Source organism: Leptosomus discolor, chromosome 1, assembly GCF_034619465.1.
Source record: "Leptosomus discolor isolate bLepDis1 chromosome 1, bLepDis1.hap2, whole genome shotgun sequence".
Taxonomy (NCBI): Eukaryota; Metazoa; Chordata; class Aves; order Leptosomiformes; family Leptosomidae; genus Leptosomus; species Leptosomus discolor.
Window position 1 is genome coordinate 139,128,691 of NC_141391.1, and position 17,224 is coordinate 139,145,914.

The 17,224-nt window shown below is 43.9% G+C and overlaps 1 protein-coding gene across 1 annotated transcript in view; it reads right to left on the reverse strand.

The window, feature by feature from the left end:
• ETV6 (ETS variant transcription factor 6) overlaps positions 1 to 17,224 on the reverse strand; it is a 144,708-nt gene that overhangs the window by 26,458 nt on the left and 101,026 nt on the right. Inside the window, exons 3-5 of the mRNA XM_086466029.1 lie at positions 9,458 to 9,622; positions 5,473 to 5,607; positions 176 to 718 (exon numbers count right to left, since the gene is read on the reverse strand). Of these exons, the coding sequence (XP_086322155.1) occupies positions 176 to 718; positions 5,473 to 5,607; positions 9,458 to 9,622 (843 nt within the window). The remainder of the gene's footprint in view (positions 1 to 175; positions 719 to 5,472; positions 5,608 to 9,457; positions 9,623 to 17,224) is intronic.

Below are 17,224 nucleotides of genomic sequence, written 5' to 3' on the forward strand. Positions count from 1 at the left end.
ACTGCTTTAATCATATTTAACTGTCTAAACCACAGCTGTGGTGAAACCTGCAGAATGCCAGTAAACTCCTGAGGTCACAGAGTAGCAAAAGGAAATGAGAAGCTCTTAATAGACAGCATGGTTAGTTATGAATGAAGAGTGTCAGCTCTGGTATAGCCTAGAGAATGTCACTTACCTGCTATTCTTCCAATTGGCATTGCATGGTCCTCAGGAGGGGATACAGACACCATGATGTGGTTCATATAAGCTAACTCTTCTCGGTGGGACAGGTTGATTGGCTTTACCTCCCTGTGCAGCCCATCCTCAGACAACCTTGGTGGTTTGAAATCGGAGTGCCTGGGGTTCAGTATCAAAGGATGCATGATAGGGCTGGGCATCAGCTGAATAACCCTGGTGTTCTCCTGGCGAGGGCTGGAGGGCTTCTGGAGCACCTCAGAAGGAGGCGGGCAGTGGTTGTTTTCTATCGGGGACACTGAGAGAGGATAGGGCTCCTGGTGGTTGTTCTCTTGCTGATGCCTTGTTCCTGGCACCCTGTCAGCTGGGGAGAGGCGACGGATAGTGTTGTCCATAGGGGACTTCAGTGGCCGCTGATCGGGATCTGGTGATGGACGGTGGTTGTTGGTGATGGGTGATCTAGAACGATGCAACAGTTCAATGGTTGGGGGGTTGTGGTGGACTGTTTCTGTGGATGGTCTTGAAGGTCTCTGGACAAAGCTATCTGTGGAGAAAAAAAAAATCCAAAACAAAAAATACAGATTGTCTATATTGTGATCAAGGTGTAGGATCTGACTGTCAAACTGCTAGCTGGGCTTACTGGGTACTTCTGTCAGCTTGGAAATGTTTTTATTTGTGTGACCTACAAATGCCCAGGAAAACGCCATAGAAATGCAGATAGATATTACTACACAGAAAGAAATCAGTACCGTGAAAACAATCTCCCTCCACCACCACGTAACGGTAGTTCCTGAGGAAACTTGTTAAGAAAAAATGCCATTTTGAGAACCTGACTGGAACACACGTGAAGAAAGTAAGATCTGATTCAGCTGTACCAACTGTGTTTCTGTGCAAATGCTTTGAAACTTCTCTCCTGCCATTCATGTCTCTACATGTGGTTCCTGTTATTGTACCATGATGAGCACTGTAAGGGAGAGGGCAGAGATAAAAAGGAAAAATGTCTCCAGGAAAATACTGTGTAGTAAGTTTTAGATGGTAGAGGCTTGCATCAAGGTAGAGAATATCTTAGTCTGAAACACAGACTGGGGTATCTAAAAAACCCCACTGCTAGGAAGCTCTTTGCGAAAAACTAGCTAAATTTTATCCCTGCCTTGATTTTAAGAGCATGTAACATCTTCCTAGGAGTATTTTCACCTTGTTTTGTTTAGTCTGTGCTGTCTATTGATGGGATGTCCCATATAAGCACTTACATTTCTTCAGCAGAAGGACTTCTAGCATCGCTTTTGCATGAGCATGCTTCCCCAGCTGTGTTCCTTAACAGTAGGGGGGAGATAAATCACAGCTCTAGGTCAGTGTCTTTACATACTAACAATCCTCTCACAAAATGAAATGCTTGACGTAAATAGTGCAAACTTTCAGCTTAGCTAAGGCCATCAATTTTGACTCGGGAAATTACTGACAAAGAGGAAAATACCACCAGAGTGCAGTGACTAACAGGTTTTTATCCAAAAAACAAAGATCAAATTTCAGTGCTGTTTGTTGAAAGCCTTGGACGATAAGAGAAGGAAACTGCTGGGTACATGTCAACAACTGAAACAAGTAGCTGCCTATTTGTGGCTGCCTGTTTGTTCACTCCATTTGCTCTGATCCTCTTTAACAATTCTCTTGCTTTCTTGTCAAGGCAGTGATACTTGTTGAAGGCCCTGTCGAGGTGAAGACTCAGGCAGACATCAGGAAAGACATCAGCACTTACCCAGGTAAAGGCCTGAACAGGAAAAGCTCTGGTCCTGAGAAAATGTAGTGCCAGGCAGTGACGTAGCACCAATGCCTTTGCCTACTCAGTGGACTGTTCATCTATACAAGGACACTAAAGTCTACAGGAAAACCTAAAATTTAAGGCAGAAACCATATGGCTCCAGAACACTTATTTCACACACTTGTGGTCCCAGACAAGAAAAATGCATTCATAGAGCTATTTAAGGTACTCACAATGAAACAGCTGGAGGACATAAAACTCCAGAGCTTTGTATTGTTCTTGTTTAAACCCAAACAGCTTTAAATACTAATGTGGCCAGCTAATGCAGGATAGCCCGAATGATGCAAAGATCAAAGAGGAATTAATTTACAACTGTACCTACCTCTGTGGGTGCCTTTTCTTAAAGTCTCCTTTCTTTACCACAACAGAAATTAAACCAATCCCCCAATTTTACTCAGCGCCCTATCTTCTACAGACTGTCCACTCCCATCACTGTACATTCAAACGCACTGTGCTCATTCTTGGCCTGTAAATACAGACCAGAATATTGTATTGTTTGTCCTATTATTTAAAGTGCCTTGGCTGTGGGGAGCAGCTATCCAGAAAGGAATGCCTTGCTGTGCTTTCCACCAAGCTCTCTGTAAACGTTAGTTGGTTCTGACAAGCTCCAAACAGAAGCAGACCTATCTGTCTGCTCCCAAACCATGCTGATCCTGAACCAGGACACGGTGAAAAGAACGTAGGGACCAAGGAACTCTTTACAATGCAGCAAGAGAAAAAAACACAAATGGATACATGCTAGCGTTCACTTTCCTCCAAGATCTTTCTCTTTAAATACTTAACTAAAGAATCCCCTCATGGCTGAAGTTGTTGTTTACCATAAAACAATTTAAACTCAGCTCCAAGCAGTTCCACTGCCACAATGACCCTGAACAAAATAAAATCCTCATCACATTCATTCCTTGGCACATCTGATGAGTTGAGCACATATAGTATATAATTTCCTGCAGGAACAGATTCACTCATCAGTCTGGCTCTTCATTCTGAATGACCAACACTCTTTTCTTGATGGGAAAGCTGTGAAAGGGAATTCAGCTCCCAGGAAAACTGCTGACCTATCTGATCCATATAGGGATGGGTGGGGCTGCACTCAATCTGGGAGTGAGCAATTGCTGGTGTGATGATCCCAAAGATTGGCACTCTTTGCTTACCCATAAAAGAAGTGCAAGGAATGACAGTGTAAGCTTCCTGTATGGCATCCCATCAAATGACTCAGTGCTTGAGTCAGAAGGACCACTGGACATGTAGGTAATCTACTCTCCATTGCTCATCCCTCTAGAGGGACAGAGACTGATGCCCACAAGGCAGATTCCAAGCCAATGCCAATGCATCTTGGAGATATCTTGAACCACTGCCCACAGATTTCAGTCCTTGCTTAAGCTAGGAAAAAGCCACTAGATGTAAATATTGGTCCCATCTGATTCTGGAAGCATTTAGAAGCAGGATTGTTAAGTATATAATCTATTAAGAAATGGGCAAAAGAGGCAGTAGAAGAAAATGGAACAAGATGACTGGAGTAAGGAGGGATTCTAAAAAAGATCTATCACCTATGAAGTTTAATCACTCAGAATTGTGCCGAAGTAACAGCTGACCCCTCTGTTACAGCTTGTGAGGCAGGCAGGGTTAATTTCTATTTCTCACATTCATTCTCCTTTTTTTACTAATTTGCATTCTACTGAGGGAAAATGGTAAACTTAATTGTGCTAGTTTCTCCCAAGTGACTCTGTGAAACAGAAAGAAGAAAGAAGGAATGTTGAAATACATAAATAAATAAATTCACCTGCCTATAAATTCTTGGCATAGGGATTTTCTCATTGCTCAGAGACTTGTGGCAGGCAAGCTGTAGTTTCTTTTGCTTGTTTCAAAGTTCCTCTCACAGCAAAACAAGAGCTAATTTTTGTCATTATAAAGAAAAGTTTTAAGTAATAGCACAGAGTTCTCTAAGCAAAACCAGTGGTACTATCAGCATCCAGAGTACCGTGAGGAAGAAATCAAAGTTGTTTCTTAATCATCCTGTGCTCTAACAGAAGTTGGACTAGATTGCAAAGAACTTAGGTTTTAAGTGACCCACATGAAAGGCCAACTCAACATCCCTGTGAAATCCTCTCTAGAATGAAAGCTGCTCCATATCTTTCATGGAGGGGTGTCTGAGAAGGCAGCTAGTATTTCTGTTTGAAATTCAGAAAGGGAACACTTGTGGGTGAACGCCAAGCTTCAGGAAAAAATGGAGATTTTAATAATGGTCTTTGCAAAGTGCCTACCTTAATACACTAGGTGACTGTTTCTTGCACAACTCTGCCAACTCAACCACATCCTGACCTGTAGCACCTTCTTCTAATCTGAAATATTTATACAGCTGTGTGGAAACACTTTGGAGTGTCCTTATCCCACCTGCTGCTGTCCTGCTTTTGGCTTAGTCTCAGAGTTTCACTCATGCCCTTTGATTCTGGCTTGCTCAGGCTGACCATGGGCAACTTGTACAGGTCTGAATCTTCTTCTGCAATCCCATGATGAATCTTGAAATGATCTTTTCTCCAGTTAGCAGAGACTAGGGCGATATCTTAACTCACTTCTGTTCTCCCATTTACTTAAAAAAGGAATACAGTACTTTTTCCTAGATTTTTTTTTTAATTGACAAAGTGAATTCTGCCTGATACTTTCACAGAAAGGACCTTTCAAAAAGCTTAAGCTTTATATTTTTCTGTTATTGGAGAAAACCAGGAAGTACTTTAGTGTGTATATTTTTAAAGAAAATAAATCATCAATTTTCCATTGAAGGAAGCAGACTTACATTTTGATCTGTACTAATAACGAGTAGAAGAAGTTCGAATCTGCAATTTCACAAACATATCTATTCTTTCTTCACCACCTCTGACAGACATGGTATGTGTGGACACTATTAGAAAGCTAACTAATAACCTAAGCAAGTAATTCTGATAGTAAAAATGAGAGAAAACCTGCAGAAACAAACTTCTCTCAGCATGAATTGCTCAATTAGCTCAAAAGCTGAGCAACATGATGGGCTCAGTGCTAGGAACTCTGGCATGATGTGATGACAAATTGTCAGTTGAAGTGACTTTGACTTAGATGTTTCCCTCTGAGGCTGCCTTCTCCCTTGCTCTGCAAACAATTGCATCTAGTTGCATCTCCAGGATACTAGAAGTCCATGAAGCATCTTTGCCTACCTAATTGGGAGCGAGGAAAAATGAATCAATGGGTCAATAAAAGTTTCTGATATTTTTTTAATCTACATGTGGCATAGCTTTTAAGCAGGCTTTGGAAACAGGACAATATAATAGAAGATAAATGGAGAATGGACAGTTGACTCCCTAGACCAGTTCACTATTCTGAAGCTATGGAGATGAAGGGAGGAGAGTAGCTTTATTTAAGTAACTCTGGAGCAAGAAAATGACATAATTCCTCACAGCCTTACCCTACTCGGCTCTATAATGGCAGCTCCCATAAGAATGAGACAGAGTTACCTTCATCATGATTCTGGTGTAATATGACCTCTGGCTGAGCATGGATGGAGTTCCCAGGGTGGAAGAAAGGTGTGAAGAGCATACGAGCTTTCCTTTGCTTCAGGATATGCTGAAGGAGTTCATACAAAACATCACCTGAAAGACAAACAGCAGGAAAAAGGAAATTAAAACCTACATACTGCTGAGAAGACTCATTTAGCCATCTGATGCATGAATTCATGGCTCCTTGGTGCTATTTTGAGACCCCAAAATGCTTGCAGTAAAACCCTACATTTCACTGTTTTGCAAGGTTCTTCCCTGAAAGGAAAAAAAAGAAAAACAAAAGCTGCACATCACGCCTCTGTGTGTGACTGTGGAAAATGTGAGAATGACAAGACATTGCTTTTATTACCCCAATACAGAGTTTTTCAAGCTACATCACTGCCCATCCAAGAGCTCCAAACCTTTACAAGCAGAACTTAGTTTAGTGTCCCATCCTCTCACAGCCCCAGTGAGACACCTCTCTCAGACACCCTAGGACACAGAATTCTCAAATGTAGAGCCCATGATTTATGCAGTGAGTTTCTGGGAGCAAAGATGGTGCTCTTCTTTAATTACTGAACAAATCCGGCTTTGCAGAGGGAGGAGACAGAAGATGCTGTAAAGCCTCTCCATGCAACACCAGTGACTCAAGGCCAGTGGAGGTGTGCTACTAAGCTAGTCCATTCTAGGAAACCCACAGGAAGAAGAAAAGAACTCTCACTTTGATTAGTTACTTTGGGATTGACTCAAAGACTTGAAATGAATTGAGAGATTTAACTATTTTGAACACTTTTGCTGTGTTGACAGCTCCTGGAGATACTTGAGTGCTACAGGTACCTTAGGAACTTCGGTATGTCGCTCTTTGTGTCATGGGTTGGACTTCTGAAAAGCCCAAACGGGATCCCAAAGCTAGTTATTTCTAGCTACTAGAATCTGTATGGAGCTCACTTAAACAGGCAGTATCAGAGCACAGATATGACACAGACTAAGGAGCAAAATGCAGTGGACTTGGTGTACTGTATGGGTGAACATAGTCTGTTGAGTTGCTATTATATCACTCTCCCACAGAAGTTTCTGCAATGAATTTCACTGCACTAAGCTGACATGTTCTTGCATGAACTGATCCAGATGCTTGTTTCTTCTTGGGCTACCGGCAGGCTGTTCCTCACTTCTCCCCCCATGCCCTGGAACCAGAATTGCTATATCTTTCCTCAGTGGAACATATCACCGCAATATCTAGGAGACGAATGGACTAACCACTCATTTTGTGTCTTTTCATGTATTACAGTCTTGTACTGATGCCCTTTCTTCAACAGCATCTACATGAAATGCCTAAGTACTTATGCGTTTTGTCTGATGTAAGTGGTTGTGCATTTCCAAGTGAAAACGTACAACACAGGGTAGGAAGTCTCTCGACTTTTAATTCTGCCCGCTCTCTTCTGTTTGTCTCTGCTTATATCACAGAGGAACAGGTTGCAGCAATAACATTATCTGAGAAGGAACTTAGTGAAGTTTCACGTAGGAAACCTTGGATTTTCTGGGAGAGTCTTCTCAAGTGTGGGGGTTTTTTTAGTAGTTGTTTCTATGAGATTGTAAGCTGTGCACCATTTGTCCCTTGTCTCTATAAAATGCCAATGCTCTATTTGTGGGCAAGTTTAGTGTCTTAGCGTGAAACAGTTAAATCCATCCTGCTTTCTATAGTTCAGCTTCCTTTATTTTTAGCATCTTGGCTGCTTTTACTGTCTCAGCAGTGACTTTAGGGCATTTTTAAAAGGTGATTGCAATACCTGAAAATCTAATTAAAAACAAAGCCTCGAGAACCCAGTTACCTTTTCCATGTTTAGTACATGAAAGGCTAAAAAGTGATTTTACCACATAATTTGCATCTTTGAATGCAATAGTGGCATAATCATAACCAGTGCTCTAACACTCCAAGCAATAAGGTAGCAAATTTGTACCTCTTTTGATTTGGCCTAACAGACTAGTGAAAACGTCCATAAAGCTGACTGTCTTTTTTTTTACCTACCAAAACAGTTACGCTTCTGCACCACCCAGGTGCAGTAATGCTAGTTAAGAAGGTGAAAAGCATTTTTCCCTCTCTCCCTCCTCTGTTGCCTCCCTGCCCTGGTCAGCCCTAAATAGAAGAACAGCTGTGGGGCTATGAGCCCACTTTATTTCTAGGACCACTGTGGGGAGTGGATGTGGCTCTCCTGGTTCATCCATGAGGGGAAAGGATACAGCTTTTATGGGAGCTACAACCTTGAAAAACTTAATGCCTGTACGGCAAACGTTATTTCATAGTTCTTAAATTTCACGTATAGTTAATTTCTGGGAAATGTTGAGGTAATGTCCCTTTGCCTACAGTCATCTAAATTTTTAGGGACTGACTCAGATATCCTCTAAAAGGTTTATTATCAGTAGGTAATACCTGGAGAGAAGGAGGAGGGAAAAAACAAGGGAGGAGGCCTTTAGTTTGGTTATTTCATTCCAAATTTAGGTAAATAAGAGCTTAACCTTCTGCATAAAGTGCGGATTTGCAAGCCAGAGGCTGCTGTTCTCTGGGAATGCTCTATTTCCAGCCTACAAACATTTAAATCCTACTCATTTCAAGTGCCCTCACAGCACACAAGGGGAAGAGTAGGGACATAACTTGAAGGCAGCAAGGCATTGGGATGACAAGGGGAGCTGCATACAAGATACATAAAGGTGTCCCTTACAGTCCTTGCCCACATCCCCACTTTCAATACTCCTTTTACCTTAAGCAGGGCTATTTTTTTTAATGAAACGATTCAATGTGGTGTACCAGAATTAAAAGAAGGATGTTTCTAGGCATCAGTTTTCACTACTGTATTGCACTGGCAGTAGACATTAACATTTAGCATCTCCTTCCATACAAAATTAGGCCTGGATTTGAAGCACGTGCTTAAAAAAACTTTGTATACGCTAAACATAAGCCACAGTCTGTGAGGCAGATTCTGCAGAAGGATGGTTGTGGGGGTGCATTCAAGGGAATCGCCAAGCAGCTTGATGCAGAATTAGTGCCATGGCTTGTTTATCAGCTGGATTCAAGCAGCACCAGCTGTACTTCTGCACCTAGTGAGCCTTGCACTGGAAGCCTCCTCGCTGCAATTCTGTCACCACTTGGTCCAAACTCTTTGATCACCTATGGTGATTGAATTATGAGCCTTTATATTTAACAGGAGTACCTTGTATGGTCACAAAACAAAAGCTCACAACTCATACTTTGTTAAACATCCCTGACAAAGGAGGACAGAGGCTTACTCTGACTGTAAAACTGGAGCAGACAGACCGCAGGGGATATAAATATAGGCAGGCAACATACACATTTCTAAATCTTCTTTGTGAATAAATGAAGACATAATTTGAGCAATAGGCTGACTGACTCACACACCTGTCTGTGCTGTGTCTCGGGCTGGACTCCAGCACGTGAGAGAATATGGTAAAGTAAAGCAAAGCCCACAGGGGCTGTTAAATAGAGGAAAGGTCCCCCAGGGAGGAGTTTTGCAGTCACTTTTAGCAGCACATCAGCCAAGCCAACTGTGAGGCAAAATGCTAATATGGGCTTCTTAAAGAGGCTGGAGCACTTGATTGACTTGCTGCTGTAGTTGGGTCTGTGAAAAGATAAGCCTTTACAGGGAAGAGCTGGAAGTCACAAAGTGCTGCCAGAGAAGCTTGCTTTCTGGGCATTCTGCAGGGAGTTTTAACTAGAAACAGGTTGGATGTTTGGGTTTGGATTTGCATTCAAATTTGCCTCAGGTGTATCAGGATTTCATTCCTTCCTTGTCCTTTTTGTCCTTGCCTCATACATGTGACTCTGTCCTCCCTCTCCTCCCCTTGCTCAGTCCACCCCAACAAATGTGAAAGTTCCCTCCTCTGACCCTCTCCAGATCTCATGGCAGCTTCCTCTCTCTTTTCAGTCATAGCTTCTGTAAATAATCCTCACCTGAATGAGGAGACCTGTATCGAAAGTCCTCTTTGGTCAGGAGCAGCAGAGCCTTGCCGTTCATCTCAAAAGTGTTGCTCTCAATCGGCCTCAAGGAAAACTCCTTCTCTGCCCACCTGAGCCACTGGGCCACATCCTCCCTGCTCCAGTACACGGGCTGCAAACCTGTGGCAGGAAGAGACCATGAGTGTGTTACTAAATTGAGACGAGGCATGGGAATACAGGCAAACATCAGTGAATCCCCCTTTTTCTCCCCACCATGATGTGTGAATTCTCAGGGGAACGTGTAGAAGAGCAATGTCACGTTGATGTAGAATTACTCTAAGCACTGGACTGTGAAATACTTCATTAGTTTAGGCATCTTGGTTTACCTGTGACATACTGAGAAACATGAACTGCCTCAGCATCCTGAAAAAAGGCTTCTAGGACATTATTTCATTCCAGGTTTCCACTGTGAAATGGGATTTTCCTGCAGCTGCTCCTTCTGAGGTGCAGAGAAGGCAGGAGGCAAAGTCCTTGGCCCCATCCATCCTTAGTGTGTACCCTTCCATAGAAGAGAGGCGTGCTCTCTCTTCATGCCCCTTGTGAAGTCATCAATCACGAATAATGAACAGTAGTCAGATGCAAGAGAGCTACAGCTGTACTTCCCTCTAGGTGGCTGGGGCCTGTCAAAAAGGGCTGCTTAACACAACGTCTGTAACAGCGTGTCTGTAAGTGGTTATCAGCGCAGGTATGGTTGAGAAAGGTGTATTCAGACTGGCCCACTCCTCCTGCAGATGCCATTACTCTAGCAGATGCTATTCCCACACTGGAGAGGAAAGTAAGTGCTGAGGCTGTGGCACCTTTAGCACTGCTTTAGTTTGTGCTTCCTGTATAGTGATAAAATATTACCAATGGAATTCTGTCCATATAGGGGTGGTATGACATGTTATAGTAAAATAGCAGGTAGTTTGGTTTGGGCACAGATTTTCCCGGGCTCCAAGGAGAACCTGGCACTCCCTTTCTCCCAGCCAGCTCATACAGCATATATAGCCTAGCGTACTGTGTTTACTCACAGGGGCCCAACCAAGTTACCATGAAAGTCAAAGACCTTTTGCCTGCTACTTTTATTGGGCCCAGGCAGAGAGGCTTGGGAGGTGTGACAATTCAGTATCTGTTTTACAGACAAATTTAAAATAGCTTCCTTCCTCTCTAGAGAAGGCAGCACAGGCGAGAGCTGTTTATACGCAGGTAGAGAGATTATCTCCAGTCCACTGGGAGATAAAAGCTTTCTTTCCTTTTCCCCCTTGTGAGATGACTCATTGTTTGACTTGCTACAATGTGCTGCGCAGAAATGAAAGCTTCACACTGTGCATAGGAACATAAAATTTGCCGTATCTGATCAGATCTCTGGTACACAGCCTCCGGCAGGGGCTAATACCTTATGCTTCAGAGGAAGACGAACCTCCCTTCCTCATATTGCACCTGGCTGATTGTAAGCTGCGCATGGGAAGAAATTTCCTTCCTGGCACACCGTTCTCTGAGATCTGATTACCCTCCTCCTACCAAGCACGAAAAGAACCTGGGAGAGTTGTACCACTCTGTTTTGGTTTGGTTTTTAATTCTTTAACAGATAGGCAACCCTTTTTTTCTGTTTTAGCAAGAAGTCACATGCAGTGAATTGCTTTCTGCTGCTATGCCAGATTCCCAGACAGCAGCTTTGGAAAGTCCCAGAGCCACAGCTGCATACAGAACTGAATCTCAGTCAGAAAAGGAATTGAGATCGAGCCTGAGAAAGGGTCAGAGCTGACCTAAGAAGGGATGTCTGCATGGTAGCAGCAAGAATTTCCATTGGCTTTCAACTGCCCCTGTAGCACTGTATTATGTACCACACAGAAACAAGAAGTAGCATTTATTATTTGTGAAGGACTTAAATTCTCTTCCCCCTATTGAATCAGGGTCTGATCACTGGGGTCAGAATTTTCTGCAGGACCTTTCTTTTTGAAGGGATGGGGGTGAGGTGTAGATCTGCTCAGAGACACGAAAACCATCATCTAAAATGCCAGAGTGAGGTTCATCTTTTGCTGAATACAGCACTATTCCTCCAGAAAACACACTCCAGACCGCAGGCTGCTGCTGGGCAGCATGCACCTTGACTGCAGCTAAAGAGAAAGAAGTCAGACGTGATGCAGCCAGACCACAACTTATGAAAGGGTTAAAAAGACCATCAGAAGAGTGCTTGAAATGCTCATGCGTCGTTTCTTTTGCTTTCCCCTTTGCCATACCATGCAAATACTAAATTGCCCAAAGGAGCCCGATCATGTGGAAATCTAACTGGACTTCTGATGTGCACTTCACAAGATGAGGCATGAAACAAAACAAAACATCACTGGGAAAATCAGGCCGACATGGACAGGGCTATATGATAACCCCACATGAGATGCGTGCTCCCTTATAGATAACAACATAATAAATAAATCACTCCCTGTACAAACATAGCTCAACGTTTCCCATGTGCTGATGACCTCTGTTCAACTAATACAAAAGTACCATGTCAAAAGAGAGGTTTAGATTGATCGGCGCTAGACCCAGAACAGCCAAATAAGCTACACAGACTGGGACAAGCCATGTGTGCTGTGCTGAAACAGACCCAGTGCTTCACACTGCAAATCAGGCCTGTGCTGGGTTTCAGCAGCATCTCCAAAGCTTGTGAGAAAAGCCCCAAAGTAGTAGTATGACCCAGGACTGCTTGGCTTCTAGTTACTGAGAATCAGCAAGCAGCCTTTCTAATTCAGTCTGGTGATCGCTAAAATGAGTGGGTGGATGTGCCACATCCCTCCACCCCATGGCGTGATACCATAATTAAATACTTACATTATGTTTGCAAGGTAGAAAGCACCATAAAATGAGTTAACTGCTTTTCCCTAGATGGATTGCCTCTTCTCTCATTTCCCTCCCTCCCTGCCCTGCTGCTTTCCTTGGAAGTTAGTTTCTCCAAAAAACCCTCCTTAGCTGCCTGCCTCCACTGCATGCCCGTTTGTTTTGTGAAGCTGAACCAGTTCAGTCGCAGGAGTCTTTTCAGGGGTGCAGACTGGTGTTGCTGAAAGTGCTTCAGAAACCGCTGTTCAAAAAATAATTCTTTCATGTGCAGTACAGCACTTACTAAACTCGTACCCCACCTTCTTTGCCCTTTCTTAAAAAGAAGCAGTCGGTTTTGTGAAAACAAGGGCATGAGAGGGTTGGCTTTGCAGCTGAAGGGATTTTACAGCACAGCATACATAGCTATCAGTAGGTCCTGAAAATGCTTTTCTATACTCTCCATGAAAGAAAAAACTAATCCCGCTTATACAATTTTTCGGTTTTGGATGCTGTTTCTTACTTTCCCCTCTCCAGCTTCTCTTTTATTGTCATGCCCATGGTGGAGGAAAACGGGCTCTTTTTATCTCTCCAGTTTTATTCTCTGTGAAAGCTAACAGCATTGTCTTCAACTAACAAAGATATTTACCAAGCAGAATAAAGTGAGGAAAATGAGTGCTGTGTTACAAAATGAGGACAGAGTTTTGCCTACTGAACTGACTGTTGAAATCAGTGGGAAGGCTTTGTTGCTTTCAGTAGGTGTGGATCAGACACGGGGCATGCTGCCTTTCCCCTGATCTGCCCTTTCGGTGGCCAGCGTCGCCACAGGCTTCAGAGGGTGAATTTTCACCTAGGAGTTGGACCTGGCTCTGCTCCCACCTCTGCCATTGCTCCGCTGGCTGAAATCTGGCAAGCATTCCCAACCTCGGTCTCCCTATCTGCGTAGTGTAAAAATAAACAACAAAAAAACCTTCTTGAACTCAATAGCTGAAAGCAAGTTAGACGAAGCCATTTAAACCATCAGAATCCAGCTCTGCAAGATCCATCGTATTCTCTAGTCTGTCTTCTGCGAGCTTCCAAGCACCACCACCAGCAAAGTAAAATACAATAATTTATAGACACGTTTATAATCTGACAGCTTCATATGCACTAAACAGCGAACAACATTCATACTCATCTTTCTAGTGCCACAGGCTGGAGCACTGGTGTCTTAATAGATTATCTATTTCTGTTGCTTATCCCTCACCTGAAGTCCTGTTTCTAACACCTGTTACAGTAGCTACCTTATAAAGGGTGAGAGTGATCAATTCTCATGCTCCAGGGCACAACCTGATAACCACCTGGACTGCAGAAGAAATCCACTCTCTGTTCCTTTCTATTCTTGCACAGCACAAACAAGTACAATGAAGAGGGGCCGATGGGGTAATTTACACTTTCTTCTTCAAGTAAAACTGTTTACATATGTTCAGGCACTTACACACATACACACATGTTGTGTGTGCACACGCACACACAGCAGAATGTATTGGTCTGTCGAAGAGGAGTTCACAGATGGTCTCTACATAGAGTTCCCCTCAGGAAACTTAAGCATGGGCAGGCTTTGAGGTTGGAAAAACAGAGTGCTCAGCTCACCTACTATAACATTCTGCACATGAAACTACACAGCCAGCAATACTTGCATCTGACCACAAACTTCTGGTGGGGTTACAACTTTGTTTCTTGAAGAGATGTAGCCAACCTTGAATCTTGCAAAGCACTCGCATTCAGCATCTCCTTTGCTTTGGAAGACAGCGTATGTGTTTTACAGTATGAGTTGCTACGCACTGTGTAACAGATACATCTGAAATGCAAAGTATAAAGTACTGTAGGCTGTTTTCACCTTGACTCATTTTGGAACAATCTGAAAACACAAATCCAATGCGAAGTGTGATGTACAGTACCACTGAGAGCTGCTGTTCCGTTTCAGTTTCAATATGAGGACGCAGCCACACAACAGCATGAATGACAGAAATAGCATTCACAGTAAGTTTCGTGTAACTTTTTGTTCCACTTCAGCCGGGCACTCCATCCTCACGCCAGGCAGGACGACAAGGCGAGAAGGGGGTAAAGACGGACCTCTCATTTACCCCTTGCTCCCACGCTGAAAACTACTTAGCGCAGTTGGGCAACCAGCAGCTGGTTTCCAAACACCCAGGGACAGATGCATCATCACAGGCAGCATCAGGCAGGCCAGATCTGACTATAGGACAGTATTTGAGCCTTCAGAGGGAAAATGATGTTGGAGAAATTCAGAAGACTTAAATGTCAGCTACAGAAGCTCTTTTTGTTATTAATTAACAAAATTCTTCCATGTTACCCATAAAGCATAATATGTGGTTCTGCATATGATGGTGTATGTCAAGCAGCAGAGAGGCACAAGGTTGAGTTTTTCTCTTCATTTCTGTGTAAACGCAACATAGTCTGGAGGAAAAACACAGCGTTAGATTCAAATCCTCCCAGGCTCTGCCAGAGCAACTTTTTAAAAAGTCCCCTCCTTCTGTCTCACTTCTTTGTTTGGAAAGGTAGACTACCAAAATGCAAAGTGGTGTCATGGGGCTTGGCCAGTTAACATCTGAAATACTTTGAAAGTGCAAAATGCTGCACAGTTGCTTCAAATGACTAAGGTTCAACAGCCCAGCGGTGTTGTCTCTGCTGCTCTCTGTTTCCCTGTTCAGAGGTATTGATTGTTGCTGCAGACCAGGGGCCCTGTTCTGATATCGAGCTTGAACCTGACAGCACAAATTATGACGTGATGCTCCCTGAGAAAGGCTGCAGCACTTAGCTCAACAGCAGTGTGCCGATCACACTGAAGGGGGTTTCAAATTAAAGCCCAAGATGGGTGCTGAGGTCCTCCTGAGGCAAGAATTTGATGGTATCTCTGCTGGAGCTGCCGCACTGATCTCCTACCTCATAGCTACCAGCGCTGGCAGGTTCTCACCCACAGGGCGCCCAGCAGCTCTTAGGACTACCTCTGCTATGGAAGGTAAAGGCAGGAAGATGAAGGACCTTGCTTTCGCAGGAAGCCTTTCTAATTGCTCAGAGGACGGGAACGGGTGACAGAGAGCTGCGGCATGCCTAGCTATCCCCATGCAGATGGACAGCCCAAATAAGTGCCTTCTGGGACTGCTCTTGGGTTGGCATATGTGTGGAAGATGCAGCCCTGACACATGATAAACCCTGTATCACTGGTGGTCCATGCACTTGCTGTTACGAGTAGGTGACAGAGGTCTGGTGTGTGGTGATGTGCCCCATCACTTGCTCTTTCCAGCAGGTGCCACTTGACCCAGGCAGAGGAGAAGCAGTGGCCATTCACTGCTGCTGGCCTGCAGGGATTGCCTCATCCTACAGTAGAGAGCTGGCTCTGTGGTTTCAAGGCCCAGAGATAAGCAAAGGTAGAAAAGGAGGAAAAGGTTAATCCTGGCTAATCCTCAGAGAGAATGATTTGGGAGGTGAGTACAAACTGGTACAAGGGAAATGGATGGCAGCAGATGAAACCGTGCCTCTATAGGTCTTGTTAAGGAAAAAACGATTGGATAGGGAACAGAGGAGTTGTGTGAGGGGCGGGAAGAGAGACCCCAGTGAGGCTTGCGTGTCCTTTAAAAAGGTCTGAAACTGCCTGTAATCAGAATGACAAGGCTTTTGGAAGCTTCCTACACTGCTGGGAACAGAGGGAGAAACAGCTTTTTCAGTAGTAATCTGCAGTAAAAAGCATAGGCTCATGTCTCCTGCTGTCCCGTTGAACAGGGTATTAAGAGGTAGAGCACAAGTGCAGGTAATGCTCTGTGCACTGTGTCTGTTCTGGGGCCTCTGTATATGCAGCCATCTACAGAAACAAAACTAGCGAAGCACTGGGACGGGTTTCTGCCATGCTGACTTTGCTAGTGTGGTCCACTGTGACCCAGCCCTTCGCTTCTCACGGTCTGTACAGAGACCCTGGAAAGTTGACACACCCGAATCCCTTAGGGCTTCAGGGTCGTAAAATAAATAAAATTGCTTTTCTAATGCAGCCTTTGGAAAGCCCATAAGAAACATATTGATTGGAAAATGCTTGATTAGAATGATCAAGCTCTAAGCTCTCATACAGGGAAATAAATCTTTTCAATTCCCCACACGCAGTGCCAAGCTCAGCTTCCTGGAAGCAACTATGGCCCTTTCTGGAACTGAGGTGAAAATCCCATGTTCCATCACCTCCCCTGACCTGCTGACATTACACAGGGTTTGCATTTGCTGATCAAACGCACAAGCAGGACAGTAAATTAGCTTGCTGGGCTGAGATAGCTCGCTCATTAATAACGATGGCAGATGAAGTCACCGGTACAAAATCCCCACAAAATCTGAAGTCTGTGTGAGTGGGAAAGGGGGAAGGAAAGGCCACACTCTACAGAATTCAAAACGAAGAACATACTCTTTCTCACTCTATAGCCAAACCCTTTTCTTTGCAGATACAGGTTAGTAAATGAACTAACTCTCTTATACAAAATTAGTCAGCTATGTCTAAGCCCCCCTGTCCCTGCAACAGTCAGAAAAGTCCCTAACACTGTGGACCAATTCCTGAAGTCCTTAGAGTTGTACCTGATGTCAGAATAAAGCTTCAAGTGCCGCCCCAGTCATTTAATGTGGCCAGTTGTGCTGCATTTCTTGTAACTGGAATCAGTATTTGACCCATAGCAGCCACCTCTCTCCTTTCTGTTTCCACCTGCATCATCTGGAGTTAGCTTGCAAAATAAGTGGGCCTTAGGATGTAGCCCTCTTTCATCTGTGAGCTGCTCCATTCTGGGATCGGTCACAGAAAAGATATAATGCTGGAGCAGTCTACCTGCTGCTGACAGGCCGTTTGCAGCCTGAAAAGAAAATTCACCCAGGACAGGGCAAACCAGTCTAGCTAAATGGTGC